Raw genomic sequence first — 22,306 nt, forward strand, 5'->3', positions numbered from 1 at the left:
GTCTGGGTTCATTCTGTTGTCCATAGTGTCTGGGTTCATTCTGTTGTCCATAGTGTCTGGGTTCATTCTGTTGTCCATAGTGTCTGGGTTCATTCAGTTGTACATAGTGTCTCTGTGACTCAGAACCAACTCAATGTTGCCTAACCAACAACAACATAGTACACATTATTTAAAAATAAAGTGTGTGTTGGGGCAAAAAACTAAGGGCGTGTAATAAAGCAGCAAGGGGAGCAAAGCAATGAAATCCTCGGGGAATATAAAAAATAGACTTTGGGCCCAGGGCGTGGCTCCTCATCAGACTACTGGAAAACACTCCTAAAGGTCAACAAACAGACCTGGAACTAGTTATAGGCTTTTCTTTTTTGTAGTTGTTTTTTGTTGTTGTTGTTTTGTTTGTTTTCTTTTGTTGCTTTGTTTTGCTCTTTCTTGCTTTGTGCTTAGTATTGTCTCTGCAGGCCTATCTAGATAAGATAGGCAGGATAAACAATCCGGAGGAGAAAACAATGGGACCAATGGTTCCAGGGGGACACAGGAAAGGGGAAGGCTGGGGAAAGGAAGAGGGTTGTCAAACAACCCAGGCACAAAGAACAACAAATTATCTAAAATTGATGGCGAGGAGGGTCTAGGATTTCTGATGGGACTTGATCAATCAATGGCAAGATAGCTGAGAAGAATTACTGAAACCCGAATGAAGGCTCGACATGACAGTGGGACAAGAGGAAAGTAAAAGGAAATATAGGAAAGAACTATGAGGCAATGAACAGTTTTAGAAGTCTAAATATAGGCATGTAAATATGTAAATATATTTATATAGATCCATAGGGAAATAGATCTATGTACATATATTCATACGTTAAGTATTAAGATAGCAAACAGACATTGGGCCTCTACTCAAGTACCCCTTCAACACAGGAACACTTTGTTCTCATAATCTGGCATTCTGTGATGCTCACCTTCCCAACATCATCACTGAAAGCAAAATAGGTGCATAAGCAAATGTGGTGAAGAAAGCTGATGGTGCCCAGCTATCAAAAGATATAGCGTTTGGGGTCTTAAAGGCTTGAAGATAAACAAGCGGCAATCTAGCTGAGAAGCAGCAAAGCCCACATGGAAGAAGCATACCTGCCTGTGTGATCATGAGATGTCAAAGGGATATGGTATCAGGCATCAAAGACCCAGAACAAAAAATCATATCAATGTGAATGAGCAGTGCGGAGTGGAGGCCCACAGCCCATCTGTAGACAATTGGACATCCCCTTACAGAAGGGTCACAAGGGAGAGATGAGCCAGTCAGGGTGGAGTATAGCACCAATGAAACATACAACTTACCTCTAGTTCAGCAATTCTCAATCTGTGGGTCTCTACCCCTTTGGGGGTCGAACGACCCTTTCACAGGGGTCATCTGATACATAACAGTAGCAAAATTAAAGTTAGGAAGTAGCAATGAAAATGTGTCCAAAGTATATAAGACAAATTCTTGCAACCTTCGCTTCTTAGGAACATTCTGGGGTTTGTTTGTTTGGGTTTTTTTCCCCCCTTTTTACATCGATTTGTTTGTTATTCTGGCAGCTCATGATATATTAAATATTTTGGGTCATCAACATAATTAGAGTATATCAAATCTTCTTCAGTGTTTCTTGTTCATTGTCCATCTTTACAGGGATATGCAAGTGTTGGGATTACTGTGGCTCAGGTCAGGCACCTTTTAGGCCTTAAAGTGACATCTTTGTTCGCTTACACTTAAGAGGTCTTGGGCAGTGGATTTTCTCAGGGAAACACATTAGTTGATATCATGACTATTGCTTCCATGGGTGTTGGCTATTATTGGAAATAAAATGAAATCCTTGACAACTTCGATCTTTCTCTATTTATTATGATGCTACTTTTCAGATGTTCAGTTGTGAGGATTTTGGTGTTCTTTATGTTGAGATATAATCCATACCTAGCTTTTGACATTGATGAGTAAGTGCTTCAAGTTTTCTTTAATTTCAGCAAGCATGGCTATGTCATCTCTTATATTACAGATTTTTAATGAATTTTCCTCTAATCCTGATGCCACTTTCTTCTTCATATAGTTGAGCTTTTTAGATTACTTTTTCGGGCACTGGAATGATCCAAGTCAACAAGCCTAATATAGTTTCACAAGGACAATGGTCTACATGCTACCTTGTTGAGTAGCAACTGGATTTAAAACTTTGTGAGTGGCCTTCTGCGGTGCAGCTATTCTCCTATCTGGAGAAAAGATGAGTGAATGAACTCAAAGATGCATGGAAACAGTTAGTCCAGTGGACTCCTGGGCCCCATAAAGATCAGTCTTCCTGATCCAGAGACCAAGAGAACTGGATGGTGCCCAGCTCTCACTCCTGACAGCTCTCAAAGGGATCAAATTAGAAGGTCTTTAATAGAGTGGGGGAAGACTGCAGAAAAGGAATTCAAACTATGAAAGAGACAACACTTGGATAAAGACTGGTGGAACCCTCCCTGGAGACATGGCCCTTGGGAAACCTACAGTCCTTGAACTGAATTCATTTCAGTGACTCGGGTGATCTCCAGCTTAGGTTCTATCACCAAGGCAATATTTTCCAACTACTGTTAGTTCCTCGTTGTTTCCATCTTTGCATCTTGATTGCTTGCTTGATCAATTTCCGATTGAAGAAGTTAGTAGAATTCTTCAATTTCTTTTTCACCTGATTTATTGGTTGGTGTGTAAATATGAATGAAAGTTGTATTAACTGGATCTCCCCAGGTGCATATAGATATTGACCCATCACAGACAACATTGCATTTGAATATACTTGATGAATGGAACACATTTTCTCTTGAATCTGCCTTTCCCGACATTGTAAACCATGATTGCCTGCTTCAAAAGGGCCAGCACCAGACCATTTCAGATCACTAATGCCTAAGTTACTGGTCTTTATGCATTCCATTTCATTTTTGACGGATTCCAGTTTTCCCAGATTCGTACTTCGTACATTCCATATTCTGATTATTAGTCGATAGTTGCAGCTGTTTCTTCTCATTTTGAGTCACGCTCCATCAGCAAATGAAAGCCACGAAAGCTTTAAGCCAACCAAGGTATTATGGTTGAGTCTATTTTGAGAAAGCAGCTCTTCCTTAGTTATATTTGAAGTGCCGTCCAATCCCCGTTGGAAGCTCACCTTTGAGCACTGTATCCGACAGTGTTCCCAGGCTCTTCATGAGTTTTTCAGTACCTGACACTGCTCTGCTGCCACCCATTAGACTGTCAGTAGCCGATTCTCAGAAAGTGGACAGCCCATTCCTTCCTTCCTCATAGTCTCTTCTTAGTCTGGAAGCTCTGCTGAAACCTGGTCACTAGGAGTGACCCTGCTAGTGTTTGAAATAGTGCTGACATAGCTTCCAGTATTACAGGAACACAAAGTCACGACAGTACCACAAATCGACAGACAAGAGGCATAGCAACAATAAACCAGAATTAGCTGACTGCTGGTGGATATTTGCATCTGAAGTGTGAAGAGAACCCAAAGCAAACATTCACAGTGACTCTACAGAACAGGCTAGAACTGCCCCTACGTGGTTTTGAGACTATAAATCTTTTTAGGAACAGAAAGCTTCATCTTTCTAATGGGGAACAGCTGTTGTCCTTTTGATGACAATAACGTCATCATTTTACTAGAGGGCTACGGAGGATTCTATCTTCCCTAATATTTGTAGAATATCCCCGGCTGGTGCAAATGGATTATACTAGGCTACTAGTGAAATAATTGAAGGTTTGTGAGCCATTGAAAACCCCATGAGGCAGTTCTATTTTGACACACATGAGGTTTCCATAAGTCAGAATCAAGTCCATGAAAATATGTTTTCTTATTCTTTTTTTAAGTCTTTGCAAGCAAAGTGAAGGTGGTTTTACTGCATGAGATTTATAATCCTATATGTTGGTCTTTACTATTAATCCTATGTTCAGATCCAAGTATATATTTACATTTATTATTATTCTTATTTTCATATAAATTAAATTCTTTTAAGTCGCCGATATGAAATTACAGAAATATTTAGTTGACATTTTATATAGCTAAAATTAAATAACAAATGTAAAATTGACCTAAAAGCAATATGTTTCCATTGCTTTGACTAATGAAAAAACAAAGTGTTCTGATTGACGGTGCTCTTAATGATGGTGATGATAACAGCGATAATGGGGTGATCATGGTGATGAATGTAGTTCTAATGATAGTAGTAATTGAATGAGTGTGAAAACCAGCTGGTGAAATAAATTTCTTCTCTCCAAGCCTAATTTTGCCTCTGACCATCTACACAGAATTGTAGCACTTTTTTCTTACTGAAAATTTGGAATTATATTGCCAATAAAGAGATTTAGATTAAGTTTACTATTGGGCAAACCACTTCTTTGATGGAGTTGAACTATTTCAATTCTGTGTTCTTACTCTGTTAAAAATAAATAAGAGCGAGATTAAAAAAAATTCTAATGTTGATCTTAGTGTAGGATTAAGGCTTACAGACTGAAATAGTTTTCCATTTCACAGTCCACATACATTTGGATTCAAGTCATTGATTACAACCCCCACAATGTAACATCACCTATTTCAGGTCCTCCCCATATTTTTGTTTCCGTTTGTCCTTTCCCAAGCCTTCTGAAATTGCACCTTTGGCAATTGCTACCCTTCTGATCTCAAATGGTTGAGTATTTTGAGGCGTGCTTATCTCCCCAGTGCCATTGTTCCCCTTTCAGACACATCTATTGTTTGGTTCAAAACTGAGTCACTGGTGTGAGTTCAGTTCAAGGCCTTTAGCTTTACAGGGTTCCACCAGTCTCTATCCAACCAGTAAATCTCAATGTTTTTGAATTTGAATTTTTTTTGTAGTTTGCATTTTTTCCTACAGTTTTTGTAACGTGACCCCTTTCAGAGATGTCAGGAGTGGTGCAGGGCTCCTGCAGTGCTCTCAGTCTGTGGATCAGGAAGACTGGTGTGGATGTGGCCCGGGCATCCATTGGACTAAATGTCTCCATGCATCTTTGACTTCATTCACTCTTCTTTCCTCCTGATGGGAGAATAGTGCCACCTTAGAAGATTCAATTCGTTGCACCTTCCAAGGCCACTCACAGGTTTTAGGATCCCAGTTGCTGCTGAATAAGGCAGTATGTACTACGTTGTCTTCGTGAAACTATATTATGCCATTTGAAGTTTTGCCTCCTGTCAACTATGGTCCTGAGTCTCAGATCAAGTGATTCATTCAAGAGAGGTATGTTTAAATCGACTTTTTAGAGTAATTTTAGGCTTATAGAAAGTTACATTATATCCTCTTTTTCTACCCACCCCTGTACACTGTTTCACTGAATATTAAATTATTAACATACTACATTTAGTTGGTACATTTGTTACATTTCATAAACCAATATTGAAACATGAAAACTAAAGTTTATTGTTTAAGTGAATTTTCACTCCTTATGTCAGACAACACTATGGATTCTGACAAATGCATGAGAGATTCTTCTCTCTTTCTTCATGAGTTAAACATTGACCAGTTGAACCAGATACAGTAAGATCTAATAATATTCTTATTTAACCTAATCAAATAAAGGCTAAATCATTTTGACAATCTTTATTCAACTGCTCTTTGACAAAAATCCAGTTTTGCTTCTCTCTGTTTGTTCATGCAATTTCTGATCTTCTTCTTGTCAGCAGGAATAGCCTTCCCAGGGCGGTGGTCGATGTCTCACCGTCTGTAGGGCGCTGTCATCCCATCTGTGTGTCTACACAGACTTGTTTCATGACCCTGGGCAGCGCTGGATATCCAGGCTTTACTTCCTCAATGACTTCTTAGTTCTCTGCATCCTGACATTAACTTTCACTTTGCTCTCTGAGCTGCAGAGCCTACCAGTGCGATCCTGACTGGGAAACATGCCAGGCCAAATTTGGCAGACTTTTGGAAGGCACCATGTTTACATAAAATCTTAAAAGCTGCCTACATTTTTGCAATAATCCTATGTCAATATGAGCAAGACATAAGGAACATGTTTTGTGATAAATTTGGGCATTCAGTAAGTTTCAAGGAAAAAGAAATGTTCCTAGTTCTTCTTCATCTCCTCAAGATCTTGGCTATACCCCCACAGCATGATAGTCCCTCCACCATTTCAGAGATGATGGTATACAGGTGGAATCACGATGTGAGCTTACTAGCTGCGTTTAGCCTTTCTTTGACCTCCGGCATTTCCCTAACCATGTGCTCATCAAGAAGGATCTGCAGGATAATAAGGCTATCATTTAGGTCCACAAGCCGGAAAAAGCTTTCAAACATTAACTTCAAAGACTCAATGGCCATAATTTGAGAAACATAATGTAAACAGGAAAAGTGGGGGAGCAATTATAAACTGCTCATGATTAAGCACCAATTAAGGTCATTGGGATATGTAGCTGCCATACAAATTGAATCTCTTACAAATGTATGATGATTCCACTAAATGATTCTTTTCTTAGTGAAATAAGGACCTCATTTACTGATCTAACTGACTAACTGAATTTCCCAGTTTCACTGATAATAAAAATGTAAGTAAATGGGAAACAATTCCCTTAACACATTAAGCTAATTTATTTAATTTTGTTAATACTCATAGAATCTACCTGGCATCTGTTTCGATCACAGTGGAAATGAATTTATTTTTATTATTTCTACTGACTGGAAAATATTTACACAAAGAAGAATATTTCATATTCATTTAGGAGTGGTACCTTCTTTGGATATGCATTCTTTTTGAGTAGTAATGCAGATAGAAAATGTATAATTGTTTAGGATAAATATATAAACTTCCTAGAGTTTGTCTCAGGTCATTGTTGATTTCCTTTTGACAAGAGATCCCTGAAATAATATATCCTTTCCTGAAGTCTTCTTTTATAATGCAGTAAATTTCAGTAATTGATATTTCTTGTCACATCAAGGCCCTAAGAATCTAGTAGCATGAGGCAAATGTTCAGTATTGCAGGGTCTTCAAGGAGGGGCAGATATTAGAGGTCAAAACCAAGTTAAAATTCATGGCCTGCATTCCATCAACAGGTTTAAGTGTATTCAATGCAAGCCCCAGCATAACATGAAAAGAATGTTACATTCTATGGAACGGAATGGAATATGGATTAATATGAAAGACACAGTCTCCAATCTCAACACATTTATCAGCAAATAAATAAAAAGAGAAAGATTAGCTCAAACAGAGCAGAAGAGCCGTGGCTTAGAAGCTGGTTCATGTTGAATTTGCGCTCACCGGGGGAGGTGGCATTAGGATAACATTCATTTCCCTCTCACAAAGAGAGTCTACTTAGCTTGCTGTTGTTACTTTTATTTTCCCTCCTGCACCAGAAGAGCCAGACCCCTGTTGGTGTCAGCAGAGCCGAAGGCAAAGTGTGGTGGTGGGAAGCCTACACCTGAGTTGACAGAGGCAGTTCCTAACACAAACTCTGACACCTTGCTTTCTTTTTATTTGCAGAATCTCCCAAAGTCACTGTGATGCCTAAGAACCAGTCTTTCACAGCAGGCTCTGAGGTCTCCATTATGTGTTCGGCAACAGGTTATCCGAAACCCAAGATCACATGGACCATGAACAACATGTTTATCGTGGGTTCACACAGGTACTGGGTTTGTATCATGTTCTTCGTTTTCACAGAGATAAATGGATGACCTTTCCAAATAAAACTAATCTGACCAAATCCCTGTGATTTAGTGATATTTGCCCCAAACCCATAGCCTTAGATTTGGCAAACAGGCCAGGAAATTTTAAAATATAGTAATAATAATAAAATCTCTGATGAGGTTTTTAGAGCTGTGGTTATTAAGTTTGAATCCAATAACTGGGTCTAAGTAAAGTACACACACACACCCTCGTGCTTTTTGGGTTATATGATAAACATTGTACCTTGAATAACAAAAATGTGTGTAATCAATATTCTGTGGAGTAAAGGAGCTTTCAGACACCTCGTAAAAGCTTGGCTGTTGGATTCAACAGAAGAGACGGGGAGAAGCAACGGCAACTAGACCAGTTTGGATTAAACTGAGCCCGGCATGTTGTAACTGCCTTTGCCCTACTTCATATGAGCGCGATTTTATTCTTCTGGGTGATTTTTAAAGACATTGCATCGCCTTACACTCAGAGTGTAATGGGCATGTGGAACATCAGCAACCAAGTTTCCAACCACTGGGCTTCCATTACTTGGGTTTGGCATGAGGAGGAAGGCTTCGGTATGATCCAGCATGCTGAGCCAGATTCTATTCCTAGACTCCCTCATCACTGACTCACGGTGTGACATGCACTTCCTCCTGAAGGGTTTCCTGCTGAGGAATACTTTAGCATGGCAGGTCCCCACATGGGACAAGATTAACTGGGTTCACATTTGAGTTATTCCACTTTCTAACCCTGCCTTTGGGTAAATTATGTAGCCTCTTTGTTCATTTGTAACTCAGAATAATAGCACTTGATTTATTGGTTGGTTATAAAGATGAACGTATTACTAAATGAAAAAACTCCCAGAATACCCTCTAGCACACAGCAAGTACTAGGTACATGTTAGCTGTTATTATATATACATAATGTGTTACTTATAATATATATATTATATATATAATATGTTTGCAGAATGGTGAGGCTCATTATTTCTGCAATGAATATAGAAATAAAACTTTGAAATATTTGAAAATATTGGATGGAAGGGACTGTAGTAATTTGATACTGTTATTATGGTATTTTCCTTTTGTTTCTGATCCATAGGTATAGGATGACCTCAGACGGTACCTTATTTATCAGAAATTCAGTTCCCAAAGATGCAGGAATATATGGCTGCCTGGCAAGTAATTCAGCTGGAATGGATGAACAAACATCTTCACTTAGATTTATTGGCAAGTATCATTAGTTTAAAAGACAACTAAAATAGAATGAATATCATAAAGAACAATGTAAGTGCATTATTCTGAGACTTTATATCAGAGACTTATATGCAGTGTTATAATTAAATTATATGCTTCAACTATTGGTTAAAGTAAATAAGTAAACTAATTTAAGTTAAAAGTTCAGGGAGTGAATAACCTCTTTCGCCAACAGAAATCAAGGAAGCTTAGTTTATGGGCAATCTACATTGGTCATAGAATTCACTTCCATGATTCATTTGCTCTGCAGGATTTAACTTTCAAATGAATAAAGAAATGAGACATACTCTGTAGCTTATCTGAACTTCTACTTTATAGTTCTCATTTACAGTCACAAAGGTTTAGAGTATTTTTGCTATTAATCTCACCTAAGTGTGATTTTCCTTTTCATCTTTTGTTTACCCCTCCATTATCAAACATTTATTGAAAATAATGGATATGACTCTATAGAATGCTTCTGCTTCATGAGCTCTTTATTACTCATGAGGCTGAGTGTGAGTTTACAAATTGTGAAAACGATTGGCTGGAACTCCACCTTCTCACCATGCTTCTTCTCCATTACTTCATGCTGAGAGAGGAAACTGGTGATGGAGAAGAAAGAGTAACAAGAGCCATGGTGAAAATAGATGGTTGGATGTGAAGTGGCTCTGTGAGGGAGGAAACATAAGCTTCACAAGTTTTAAACATGGGAGCAGGGAAATAATTGCCTCACTTGTCCAAATGAAGGAGATGGCAGCGTGAATAAATTTGGAGAGGAAAATGGAGTTAAGTGAATTAAAAAGGATTCAGAGTTAACTGAATTAAAAATGTTGGCAGAACACCCAGGTGAAGAAGGAACAGACAATTGGAAATATTGAATGAGTGCTTGACACAGAATCCCAAATTGGACAGAACAAATTCTGTTTGATTCACTTAGGAGCCAAAATGGAAACGCAGATGCTATAATTAAAATTTGTTAAACACCCAGGGTATGCAAAAATGCCGTGCTGCAGACTATAGCATTTAAGAAACAAATAAGTAAATGAATAGTTCTCTCCTTCCAGGGACTTGCATGATGGTGGTGGAAACATAACAGAATATAACACGGTAGGGAGACAAATACTACAGTGGGCAGGGAGCAGAAAAAGCGATAAATTCTAATGGTGGAATTTACAAATAGTTCTCCAAGGAGACTAGATCTAAACTAAATTGAGAAGAATAAGTGGGATTGAAAGAGCTGGAGCAAAGAGCATTTCAGGCACAGGAAACAATGTTAACAAAGGCAGGGCGATATTTAAGAGCCTAGAGCAGGTTTGGGTATTTTGTGTAGTTTGTTCAACCACTGGTTGAGCAGTCAGTTATTAGAGTGTACAGAAGAAGCTCCTGGAGGAGGAGATGTGGTGATCTGCCGTGAAAAGTCAGAGCCTGTAGGAGGAGACGTGGTGATCTGTGTGAAAAGTCAGAGCCTTGCAGCGCTACATTATGGAGTAGTTCGCTCTACACACATGGAGCTCTCTCAAGGGCAACTAACATTAGTACTTTGTGAGAAAGGCCAAACAATCTACTTCCAAAATATTACAAGTACAAGCCCAAACCATTACTCTTGTATCACCCCCAACTCGTGTTGACCCCATATATGCAGAGTAGGAGTTGCACCTGAGGATTGTAAGACTGTGATCTTTCAGAAGTAGATCACCAGGTCAGCCTTCCATGGCACCCATGTGGTGGGTTTGAACTGCCAGCTTTTCAGTGCTTATTTGTACCACCCAAGGAATTCTTCCTAAACAATCACAGCCATTGAAAGTCCTGTGAAACACGTGGAGTCACCATCAGTCAGGATGAACATGATGGCAACTGGTTTGGCTTCCGTTTTAGTGGAAAGTAACAGTAAAATGAAAGTTTGATTTAACACAGAGTTTTCAACCCAGTTCACTCAAGTTCAACCTCAACTGACAATTTTCATTTCCAACCAGATAGATGAAATCAGAATCTACAGCTTAACTAGATCTCCAGGTGATTTTTATGTATGTATCCATAGGAACCATCATGGGAATCTTGTTAAAATAAAGCTTCTGGTTAGCATATTTGGGATGAAAATACAAATCCTCAGCAGGAGACCAAACCAGCACAAAAAAGTAAAAAAGCCATAGTTTAAAATGACTTCAATCGAAGTTGGAAAGCTCTTATATACCCAGTTGAGAGAAAACATGTGAGGGAATAAAGTATTATTGGGGAGAAACAAAGAGTGCTACCACAATAAATGCAGGGAATAGTTGTAAGTAGCATCAAAGGGAAATACAGAGACTCTGTTGTTTTTCTTTTAATAGAAGAAATTTTAGTCCTTGACCGTAGCTAGATAATTAGATATGAAAAATTTGTAATTAGATAAGGAAGTACTTAAAATAAGGTGGAGATTACTACAAATTCATTAGCAATTTTGTTATTCCAATACTTAATTTAGCCAAGTCAGTCTTAGCATCTTTCCTCCTTCGATTATATTCATATTTCTGTGATTAGCAGTAGTATTTCTTGCTGTTATTTGTTTATTGCTTTCATAATATATATTCAGTTTTCCAGAATTATGTTTTCCTCTTTTTCATAAGAACCTACTAATTAATTACTTGTTTTAAATCATTAGGATTCTGTTTTACCGTAAACACTTCATAGATTTATAAAGTATTTTGCTAACAGGCCTTTTCCTTAATGATTGATTTTTTTATCACATACTCATGTGTATGTGTTTTAAAAGTGCTCTGAGTAAATACTGGAATAGACACACGTTTGTAAATATGGAAAGATATTTTTATCTAATATCATTTAATAAACAGAGTTGTGTGTGGCATTGTGCAGTCGTTGAATATCTACGTCTCTGCATTTCCAGAAGCCCCCAAGTTGAAGGTAGTTCAGAGTGAGCTCTTGGTTGCCCTTGGGGATACAACTGTTATGGAATGTAAAACCTCTGGTGTGCCTCCACCTCAAGTTAAATGGTTCAAAGGTATGCTTCTACCCTTCCCCCCCCCCCAAATAAGACAGTGTCTTATATTAATTTTTTGCTCCCAAAGATGTGCTAAGTCTTATTTTCAGGGATATCTTATTTTTCCATGAAGAAGAATATGGTATGCATTTATTGTTGAACAACAAAAAAGGAAATTTATTACCTGTATACAGTACAGTAGTGGTTGTCATCACAAACCAGCATAACTAGACAAACTGTGAATCCTACAGTATCAAGAATTTCTTGTTAGTACCATTATTTCCATGTACAACAATCTATGGTATATTTACTCATACTCTATGGTACATTTACTCATACTTCCTGTCTGCTCTGGCTGCGCTGTGGCCAACAGTGAGCTGTGTGGCAGTGCCCGCCACTGCGATCCAGAGTCCAGAGTTACGGTAGCTTCGGGGGGCCTTATTATCGGGGAGGCCTTATGTTCGGGGAGGTCTTATTTTCAGGGGAGATGCCTTATATTTCAGCGAAAGGCAAAGCTGTAAGTAGGTCTTATTTTGGGGGGTGTCTTACTTTCGGGGAAACACGGTAAGTGTTTAGTTCACTTCCTTTTGCTTTCTCTTAAAATTGGTTGGTGGTGGTTGGGGGGGTATTGTTAAAATTTTGTCTTGGTGTGTGACATAGTAGCCCCATAAAAAGTGTTTATGATCTCAGTGGGGATGATTACTCAAAATTCCAAACTCTAGGTTTCAGAATTTGACATCTGGTGTGGATTACAAAGCCACGAAAAGGAAGGAAGGAAAAGTGAGCCTTTGCTAATCCAGCTGAACCTTCTCTTTGTTAGTTTAGGGTCGCTTCCTGTAGAATATGTTCCAGGAATACCCAGTAAATGTTCAGTGTAGTTTCACTGATTTCAGTTCCTCTTCCTTACAGAAGATGGCTCTGGAGGTTTTCTCCATTCTCCAGGGTGTTTTCTACAAACTACTCAAATAAAGACACACTTTGAAGATGTGTGCTCATATTCTCTGACCAGATTCATCAGGCTTGGCAGAGGCCTGTATCAAGTATAGGCATTATCTGTCTCTCTGTCTTACACAAGGCTTGTACCTCGATGATTCTATAATAAGAAACAGTCATGTGAGAATACACTTGGGTCTGGGTCCAGGCTGTTGCTGACAGAGGTAATTTGTGTAAAAAGCCCTGCTTCTGCTTCTGTCTCAGTTCTTCCAATTCATGAGAAAGAGCGATTCCCACAAACATCCTAATAGAGAGGTTGCTAGGATTATTGAGATTCTGTTTGCAAAATACTTGGTAATCTTCAAATAAAAAATGGTAAGTAGTACAAAGCACTATTGTTCTGATGCTGTTTGCTCAATCATGGACATTCCCATAGTAACGGGTTGATGTCATCAGTACAAACTGATGACTTCACCTCGAGTTCCGACTCTTGGGGAACACGAGGTGAAAAAAATGAGAAGCCCTTTATGCAGAAAACAATCACTTGCAGTTGTAAGACAAGTCAAAAACAGGAAAGGAAGCCGGGAGATAAGGTCCTGCTCATGGTTTTCCATGCTAAACGCTTTCTAGTTTTCAGGTTTTCTCTGATATGAAAACATTTCTGGGCTTGTTCCTTAATTGGGTTTATTTAATTTAACATATAAACTCATGTTACTTATCCGAAATATTTAAATCTTTGAATTACAAAAGAAGTATATATACATATGTACATATATAAAGTGTTTGAATTCACATTATAATTTTAGATATGGACTCAGACAAAACACGTTTCAGAGGGAGCTTAGTGTGTTTTATGTTAGTCAGTAGTCTACATTGAACATAAATATTCAGAAATCAATGGAATGTGCTTTGATCTCTGCCTGGCTAGAGGACTGTCGCACAGAGACTTTTGTTCTCCCAAACTGGAGCTCTCCTCGTGGTTAGTTTCCGTGGAAATGAGTTGGTCTTCATGAAGGGTAAGGTACAAAGCCATGCTCAAATGGCCTCTCTGCACAAGTACTACCTGGGAGATGCTAGAACTGATTCTTCATCACTCTCTTTCCTCAGCCATAGATATTAGAATTCAAGGGACCAATAAATAACAGCACATTCCCCTTGAGTTTTGAACCAGTAGAAACAGAATATTGCCATTAGATGCTAACAGACCATATTGGGAAACATTGCTCTGATGTTCATGAACAATAGACAGATATGCTCCAAACCTAGAATCAGGCCTATTTATACTTCCAGTCACATGCAGGCAATTTTCCTTAAGAGTCAACAGTGGACTACTTAGAGTGGAATTCAGGTGGTAAACTCTTCTACATATGGGCTGCCTCTAAAGAAATTGTCCAAAGCCGCCCTGCTCTCCTCTCTCACTTCAGTGGGGGAACAAGATGCCAGGAAGTTTTGGAAAATTCCTCCATAGCAGGAATGAATAAGAATAGGTCCTGCTCAAATCATAAGGATAACTTTCTGTGCATATCTTTCTTGAGAAAATTCATATTGAATGAGTGTTTAAAAAGAAGCAGTAATGAACTTTATTTCATTTAGATCATCAACAGAAAGAAATTTCCGAAATTTCCTAAAATAAAGTTTTAGGTCTCTCATTTTAGAAATGAGTAATATCAAGTGGGTTCAAAGAATATCAGGCACATGATTAAAATGTCATAAAATATATTTATGGTGAAACATTAAAACTATTGAGTGATTCTCAAAGTGTTGTCAGGGAATTTTGGAAGGTCACCCAAAATTTAATCAGGGATTTTTAAGGACAAACCTAGTTTTACAATTATATTAAGATTTCTTTTGCACTTTCATTATCTCACAACTGTAGTGAAAATTTCTGGAGGCTGTGCAGCAAGGATAGCCAACAGAGTGAAGTAAGAAGCAAGGTTGAACACTCAGTTGCCTTCTATTGAGCAAAATGTGCTGGATATTTGCAAAACTATGAAACGATATTCGGTTAATTCCTATTCTTTTGGAAAACTTTATTTTTCATAAAATATGTTCATTGTGCTGAAATATTACAAGGCTTCATTATTTTAAAATAAATGAATGCATGTTTTTAAGTTTCTCAATTTAGTTTCTTAAATGCTAAACATAAATGAACACACTCCATATAAACAAAGACTCAGATCTGACTCCTCACTATTTTTTAGGAATGTAAATTTTTAGGAACATAAAGGGCCTGGAGACAAAAAAGTTTGAGAATCTCTTAATTGCCAACAACTATTTGAAAGGATTGCGTGTCAGCTATTGTAGTCTCTGTGCTTGTCTTTATAGCTACAAAGACAGGGTTACATTTAGACTATTCTTAAAAGTCCCAGTGGTGGAGTGGGTTGTGAGTTGTGCGGTCAACGGCAAGGTCAGCAGTTCACACCCATCAGCCTCTCCTTGGTAGATAGATGAGGCTTTCTGCTCCCATAAAGATTTATAACCTTGGAAACCCACACTGGCAGTTCTACTCTGTCCTACAGGGTCTCTATGAGTTGGAATCAACTCAATGGAAGTGACTTTCACTTTGAATTTGAACCTTCCACAGTGGTAATGAGTTAAATTCCACAATGGGTTAACAATCCATTTGTTTAATTTCCTATATATTTCTAATCAGAATTTCTAATGCAGGGGTTAGACTAAAACTAAGTGAGTAACACTGCATTTTTATCTCAAAACTTCTGTTTCTCTAACATCTATAATTTGATGGCAAACTTTTCACTTGAAAGCCAGAAAGGAGAGGCTAGAAAATATGAATTTAAATTGAACTATTTTTTTCAAATTTGTTTTGCTTCATTAATGCTACTTTATAAACATCTGTTAGAACATTTTATTTTAATTTTTTTCATCTTCAAAATCGTGTTTGTGTGTGTGTGAATACATTAAACCATTATATTGGGGGCTCTTACAGCTCTTACAAAATTCCATACATAAATTGTATCAAGCATATTTGTACATATGTTGCCATCATCGTTTCAAAAACATTTTCTACTTGAGCCCTTGGTATAAGCACCTTTTTTGTCCCCTCCCCTCCCCACCCTTCCACCCTCCTGTGTCCTTGATCAACTATGTATTGTTGTCATTTTGAAGGGGAAAAAAAAGAAAAACCTACTAGCAAAAGAGATCCCATTTCACTATAGCATGCCCTATGTGACATATACAGAAGAAATAAAAGTCAATTCCCAAAATCTAAATCCACTGTAGCCCAAACATTTGAATACTTATGAACATCCCCTTGCATCCTGTCTTGGGAGGAGGAAAGTTTATGTCAACATCATCTGCTTTTATTTATGAAAATTTCCCAGAGACACAGAGACTCAGCTCTGGTTGCTTCTCTGATTCTTGCGTGGTATGTAGTAGCAAGCCTAAAAGGAAAGTTGAGGTTTGAAATATTGGAATGTTGAGAAATGCTTTTGGCACTGTTGGTTGATTGTTATTATTGTTTTTTTCTTTCTTTTTAAAAAAATTTAGAGCACCTTTGAACTCCCTTCCTTTCAAAAACATAAAAACAAAAAGGAAATTGTTTGTTGCCTTGAGAGTGTTGATAGGTGCTTCTTGAAATGTCCTGGGAAATAACTAGCTCTTGGGTTGTCCAAGCAAGGACCCCTGGTGGCATAATGGTGAGGCTCCTGGATGTTAACCAAAGGCTGGGTGTTTAAATCCAGCAGCAGCTCTGTGGGAGTCTGTGCCAGGTTTGTTTCTAGAAAGATTATAGCTTTGGACACCCTGAGGGACAGGCTGCTCTGTCGTTGGATCACTGTGAGTGAGAACTGATTGGTCAGCAAGTGCTTTGGGTTGGTTTTGGCATTGTCTTCGCCCTTCAGAGGATGTGGGAGCTACTTCTCAGGGCCTCAGATCCAAGGCAAATAGCTAGTGTGTATGCGTTTGGAGACTATCTTTATAAACTTGGTAACAGGGAGCACTGTGAAATTCCAAGTGTGGCAGTCCTCAAACCTCATGGGAGTTTTGAGGAACTCCACATGGTCTGCATCACGCTCTATACAAACAAATAAACAAAGAGTTGTTGACACTGAGCTGGCATGAAACACCCAGGACTCTGCACTTGTTTTTATACCCGTTATCCTGCTTAGTTTACATTCTTCAGAGCGGAAACCCCCGGGAGGAAGGATAAAGATAAGTCTAATTGAATATACAGCTTTGTGGAGGCCTTGTGGCCTTCAGACAAAAAGGTTTCTGAGGGGAGCCGAGATGCTGCGTGATAACACAACAAAGACAGGTAGCCAAGATAAAAGTTGTCTCTCTTAGGTCACTCTTCCGTCCTATTGAAGTAAAATTTCGAACTCCACAAGTTTGCCCTCGGAATTTTGCCCTCCCTCACAACCTGTTGCTCCAACTCAAAAACAAAACAAAAAAACAACTTTGATGAATAATGCAGATTTAAAAAATCATTTTATTGGGGCTTATACAACTCTTATCACAATCCACACATAGAGCAATTAGAATAAAACAGATTTTAATGGTAGCATTACCTTGGAAGTTCATAGAGCAGAATCCTTCTGATCACTGTTGGAATTCCTTCACCCACATGCTCTCTTCTCCCCATGCACTCTTGCCTATTCCTTTGCAGGAATCCTGTGGCTTCCTCCCAGGCTTTGTTGGTTGGAATCCTTTCCGTATGCTTATACCTTTCACAAAACAAAATCCAACCAGTTTCCAGCAAACTGAAATTCTAATCATTAGCCAAAATCAGAGTTGATTGTAATTTGGCTTACGACTAGATTTTGGGTTTGCTGAATACTGCCAGTTAGAGTTGATCTTGTGAAAGCTGTAAGCATGCCGATTGGATTACAGGGGGCAGGAATGGCAATTGATCTTTGTTGGTGCAGTGCTTCCAATTTGGGCTTCTAGTTGCAAAGTCAGCAGTTTGAACCCCCCAGCTGCTCTGTGGGAGAAAGAGGAGACTTTCTACTACAAGAGTTAAACCCACAGGGCAGCTCCACCCTATCTTATAGGGTGACTAGGAGTCAGAATCAACTAAATGGCAGGGAGTTTTTTATTTTTTCCTAGTCTCTGAAACATTCCCTTGGGTAACTGAAATTCATCTTGCCACAAAGATTTCTGTCAAAACTTTTTTCACACTTGTTTCCATGCCTGTCTTTGCTTTACACAGATACTGTTATAAATGCCACCATTTCCCAGGTACGCAATGTGGCTTCAAAGAGCTTATTCTTATTTAGGTGCATATTAATTTAGACATATTTGTGCAAAATCCATCTCCCGGCCAGATTTTTGGCCATAGATTAGCTTGTAGAATTATATAGACTAATAAATCACTTCAATCCCAATAAACACTTCGTTTTCTCATTGCGTAAACACTGCCTCCTTTGCACCAGACATTGGTACTCTAAAAGCTTTATAGTCAACTTTGTTCTGAAGTCTTTATGTTAAACCAACAGCAGAGTCAAAGTCAATAGTATGCAAATATTGTGGTGTTTAATGTTACCCCCTTTGTTTTGACTTAGGAGATCTTGAGCTAAGGCCCTCGGCATTCCTCATTATCAACCCCTTATTGGGACATTTGAAGATTCAAGAAACACAAGATCTGGATGCTGGTGATTATACCTGTGTAGCCATCAATGAGGCAGGAAGAGCCACCGGCAAGATAACTTTGGATGTTGGTTGTAAGCATTCTGGTGACAGTAGACAAATTCTTTTTGATATCTGTCTACTAATTATCTATATTTAATAACTCTGAAGTAGTTGAGAAGAAACCTTTGTCAGAATAGCAAAAGTAAAATGCATATTTCAGATAACTAACATAGTCATGATACTTAGTATTGATTATTATGACATGCAGTGTGCAAATAATCTTTATATGCATTATTTCCTTAAGTCTTTGTAACAGCCCTAAGAGGATAAAAGATGCTTTTATTAGCTTAGTTATATAAAGAAGGAAATGGAGGCTTTGAGAGGCTAAACAAATTGACTGGTGTTATAGAGGTAGGAGGGAGGAACGTGAATATGTGAACCGAGGTTTCTGTCTTCAGCATTGTTGAGTGGGGAGAACGGTCCATATGCTGCTGCTAACAGAAGGTTAGTGGGCTGAATTAACCCTGGGGGCCTCAGAAGGAAGACCTGGGGAGAAAATCTGGAAAATCAGCCATGGGGGCAACTCTTGCAGCATAGCTCTGCTGTTACACAAGAGGTCGCTGCCATGAGTTGGAATTGGCTATACAGCAACTAGGTTTTTTTTCCCCCTCTGATTTCAGAGATTGGGGGCTTAACCAGTATATCAGATATTGCCAAATATTTTCCTATCAGGAATCATTCACTCTGATACCCATTTTTTAAATATTAATATCTGCAGACCAGAAATTAAACTTTGCCCCTAAACTGTAATTGGGAGAAGCTGTTGACAACAAAGGTAGCAGATTGTGTTTTTACTTTTTTTTCCAGTTCGCTAACAATTACTCTCCAGTGTATATTTATTTACAAATAAATGTTCATTGCAATCCGAAAGATGTGCGTGACAGTCGCACTTATGTCACTCAATAAGTTTGTCCTTCCCTCCTTTGTTCCACAATCTCTGGTCTCTTTGGGAAAGAAACAACAAAAGCTTTCTTCACAATGTGGTAAAATAGAAAAGAAAACAACTCAGTTTAAGCAACCAGCTGGCAACTTAATATAAACAGATAATTCAAACATTTGTATCACTTAAAGCTTATAAAATGTGACATTTCATTGAATTGTATTTTTGTTTACGTTTGTGGGATCACAGTGAGTCTGAACCAAGTCATTGGCAACTAACAACAGCAATAACATTTTTTTAATGCTAAAGCTTCTTTTTTAACATGAAAGCAAGGCACTAGAATGAAAATGCGTTTTTTTAAAAGAAAAGTAACACATAACGCTTGTATTCTATTAATTCTTTACATGAACGCCATGCAATGTTTTGTTTTATGTCAGCTTCATGTGTTCTTCCTGGGATCTTTTATGATCCCTTTGCTCTGGGGCCATCTGGTGAATGTTCTGCTTTCTGGGAGATTTTGCCCTGAGGGTAGAATCAACAACGCAGGGAATGGCCACAAGGACCTCTGTAGACTGTTGAGGGCACAGCAAGATGTATTCAAACCATGACTAAAACTGTGCTTATTAAGAGAAGTGCCTTGGAAACAAAATTGGAATCTCGAAGTAGAGGATGTTTCTGGATCTACCAGCAGGCTGTAAATGTCAGGATTAAACGAGGAGGAGTGATACCAATACTTACACAATTCTTGTTTTCAAGTACTGTCCTGAGCACAGTGGTTCAGTTCGCCACATTTCTGGTTTTGCTTCTCCCTCCTTCTTGCACATAGACTTTCTATTTACCCCACATTCTTTACAACTGTACAGAGAGCAGCGGAAGAGGGGAGCAGCCCAGGAATTGTTCCCAGCAAAACTGGAATGCCCTTTTCAGATCCCCCTCTTTGTTTAAAATCCAACAATCTTACACATTTTTCGTGGCTTACTCTCTGTCTTCTTGGTCATCTGTTTGGGTTCTGGACTTTCCAGGTTCTTGGTCCTGCCCAGAGATACACCATGGATGGGCTGGAGCTGTGTGTGCTGGTGACTTGCCTTGGATGAGGGAGCTTTCCAACAAATGTTTTGTGTTTATCCTTCATTCCTTGAACTGAACTGAACTTCCTTTTATCTTCCATCTCAATTCAAGATCTTTACTTTCCCTGACCCTGTCTAAGACAATGGCTTCCTTAACCCTTATTCCAGTAGTCGCCCTGATGGAGTTAACATACTACATCTAATTGTTTGCTTACTGTACCCTTGATGTCTGTTAGCAGTTGCCAAATAGCTTAATATTAACGTCAGCATCTTTTTAACTGTTTCATTTTTCATTATTGGAATCCTACTCATCATCCCCCAGAGGTTGCTTAGCCCCTCGCTGTTCTCATGAATCTACTGCTCGCTGGTCTCAAGGACATGGGATGTAACTATGAAGATATAGGCGGATCACAATCACGCTGATAGTTGTGGGTTTCACTATTAGGTTGAAAAGCACACATTGAAACAAAAATTTACAAAATGGTTAAGAGAATGGACTCTGGAGCAAGAGTGTTTTTTTGTTTTTTTTAATCCTACCTCTAATCATCATTGCCTGTGTAGCTTTTATGCCCACCTATTTTTTGTCTATACAATAAGTATGTAAAAGCTACCTACTTCACAGAGTGGCTTTAAATATGAGATGAGGTGCTTGAAACTTGAAACTTGGTGGGCTCTCAGGATACGTGTGGTTTCTCTTTATCCACTGCACCGAATTCATGTGTCAGCTAGATGAATATTAACTTCAGAAATTAATTGGCCATTGTTAATTTTTTGAGTTTTGAAAAATGATATAGAATGACATTAGACATGCATCTATATATATAAACATATATAAATATGTAGATGGATAAAGATCTACAAGAGAGCTTCAAAAAATTTCATTTTTGCATGAACTTTTTAAAGCTCTTTTTAACTGTAAATTTTACATCTAAACTCTCTCTCTATTCTAGTAGCCTAATATTTAAGACTAAGCATTTATCTTTCACTTTGCAAGTCACTGCTCTACCCAGCTTTTAGAAAAGGACTTGGAACAAATTAACTATTAAACTGTTAGTAGTGCATAAAATTATTCATAAGAGTTCCAAATCTTGTGGGCATAAATTTAAGTATCCAGTGACTTAAGAACAAAACCATATTTTTATCCATATCACGGAGCCATTTGGACTTTATGATGTTTTTATGGGCCTAGTACTGTACATTAACAAAACTCAACCAAAAATAATAATAGAATCCTGTTTACTATTATTCTGCAATGTTAGCTTTTTATAGTAAGTCTCCTTTTTTATATTTCTCATTTTCATGGCTTTAAGATATGGACATTTTAGGTCAGCAGGGAAAGCTGCCAATGATTTTTATCCTTTTTTGATAGAGGAATAGTGAATTGTGAATTCATTGGGAAAGAAATAAGACTGTGATAGCAAACAGAAAGTTGGCCTGGCAATGACTTTATTTGCAGCATTCCACACCACACAGGAACTGGGTCTTAGTCTGTGGCTGTGTATTTTGTAGGAAAGAGCATCTCTGTTTGATTAATATAATGTGAAGCTTGTCATACATAGTAGGTATATCTAATTATCACCCAAGGACTTGGAATAATTTTGGAGTAGGTTTCATAGCAAGATGGCCAACCTACACAACTGTATCTGCCAATAAGTGGCATCAAAGTCCTGACTGCACAATTCTCAGGTGCTTGCGTACAAAAACTTCGGGGATCACAGAGGATTCAACAGGATCTTGATGTTGTTGGCTGTTGTTTGGTGCCACCAAGTCAGCTCTAATGCAGTGATCCTATGTACAATGGAATGGATCACTGCCCAGTCCTGTGCCGTTCTCACCGTTCTGGTCACGTTTGAGCTGATTGCTGGAGCCCTGAGGGTCTTCCTCTTTTTGACTGATCGTCTACTTGACCAGGCATAA

The 22,306-nt window shown here is 38.4% G+C and overlaps 1 protein-coding gene across 1 annotated transcript in view; it reads left to right on the top strand.

The window, feature by feature from the left end:
- The window catches only part of HMCN1 (hemicentin 1), a 562,350-nt gene that overhangs the window by 265,356 nt on the left and 274,688 nt on the right, over positions 1–22,306 (top strand). The window contains exons 12-15 of the mRNA XM_004706670.2: positions 7,481–7,622; positions 8,756–8,883; positions 11,771–11,884; positions 18,316–18,474. Of these exons, the coding sequence (XP_004706727.1) occupies positions 7,481–7,622; positions 8,756–8,883; positions 11,771–11,884; positions 18,316–18,474 (543 nt within the window). The remainder of the gene's footprint in view (positions 1–7,480; positions 7,623–8,755; positions 8,884–11,770; positions 11,885–18,315; positions 18,475–22,306) is intronic.

This window comes from Echinops telfairi, unplaced genomic scaffold (genome assembly GCF_000313985.2).
Source record: "Echinops telfairi isolate 266 unplaced genomic scaffold, ASM31398v2 ScPeMD7_7424;HRSCAF=8462, whole genome shotgun sequence".
Classification (NCBI taxonomy): domain Eukaryota; kingdom Metazoa; phylum Chordata; class Mammalia; order Afrosoricida; family Tenrecidae; genus Echinops; species Echinops telfairi.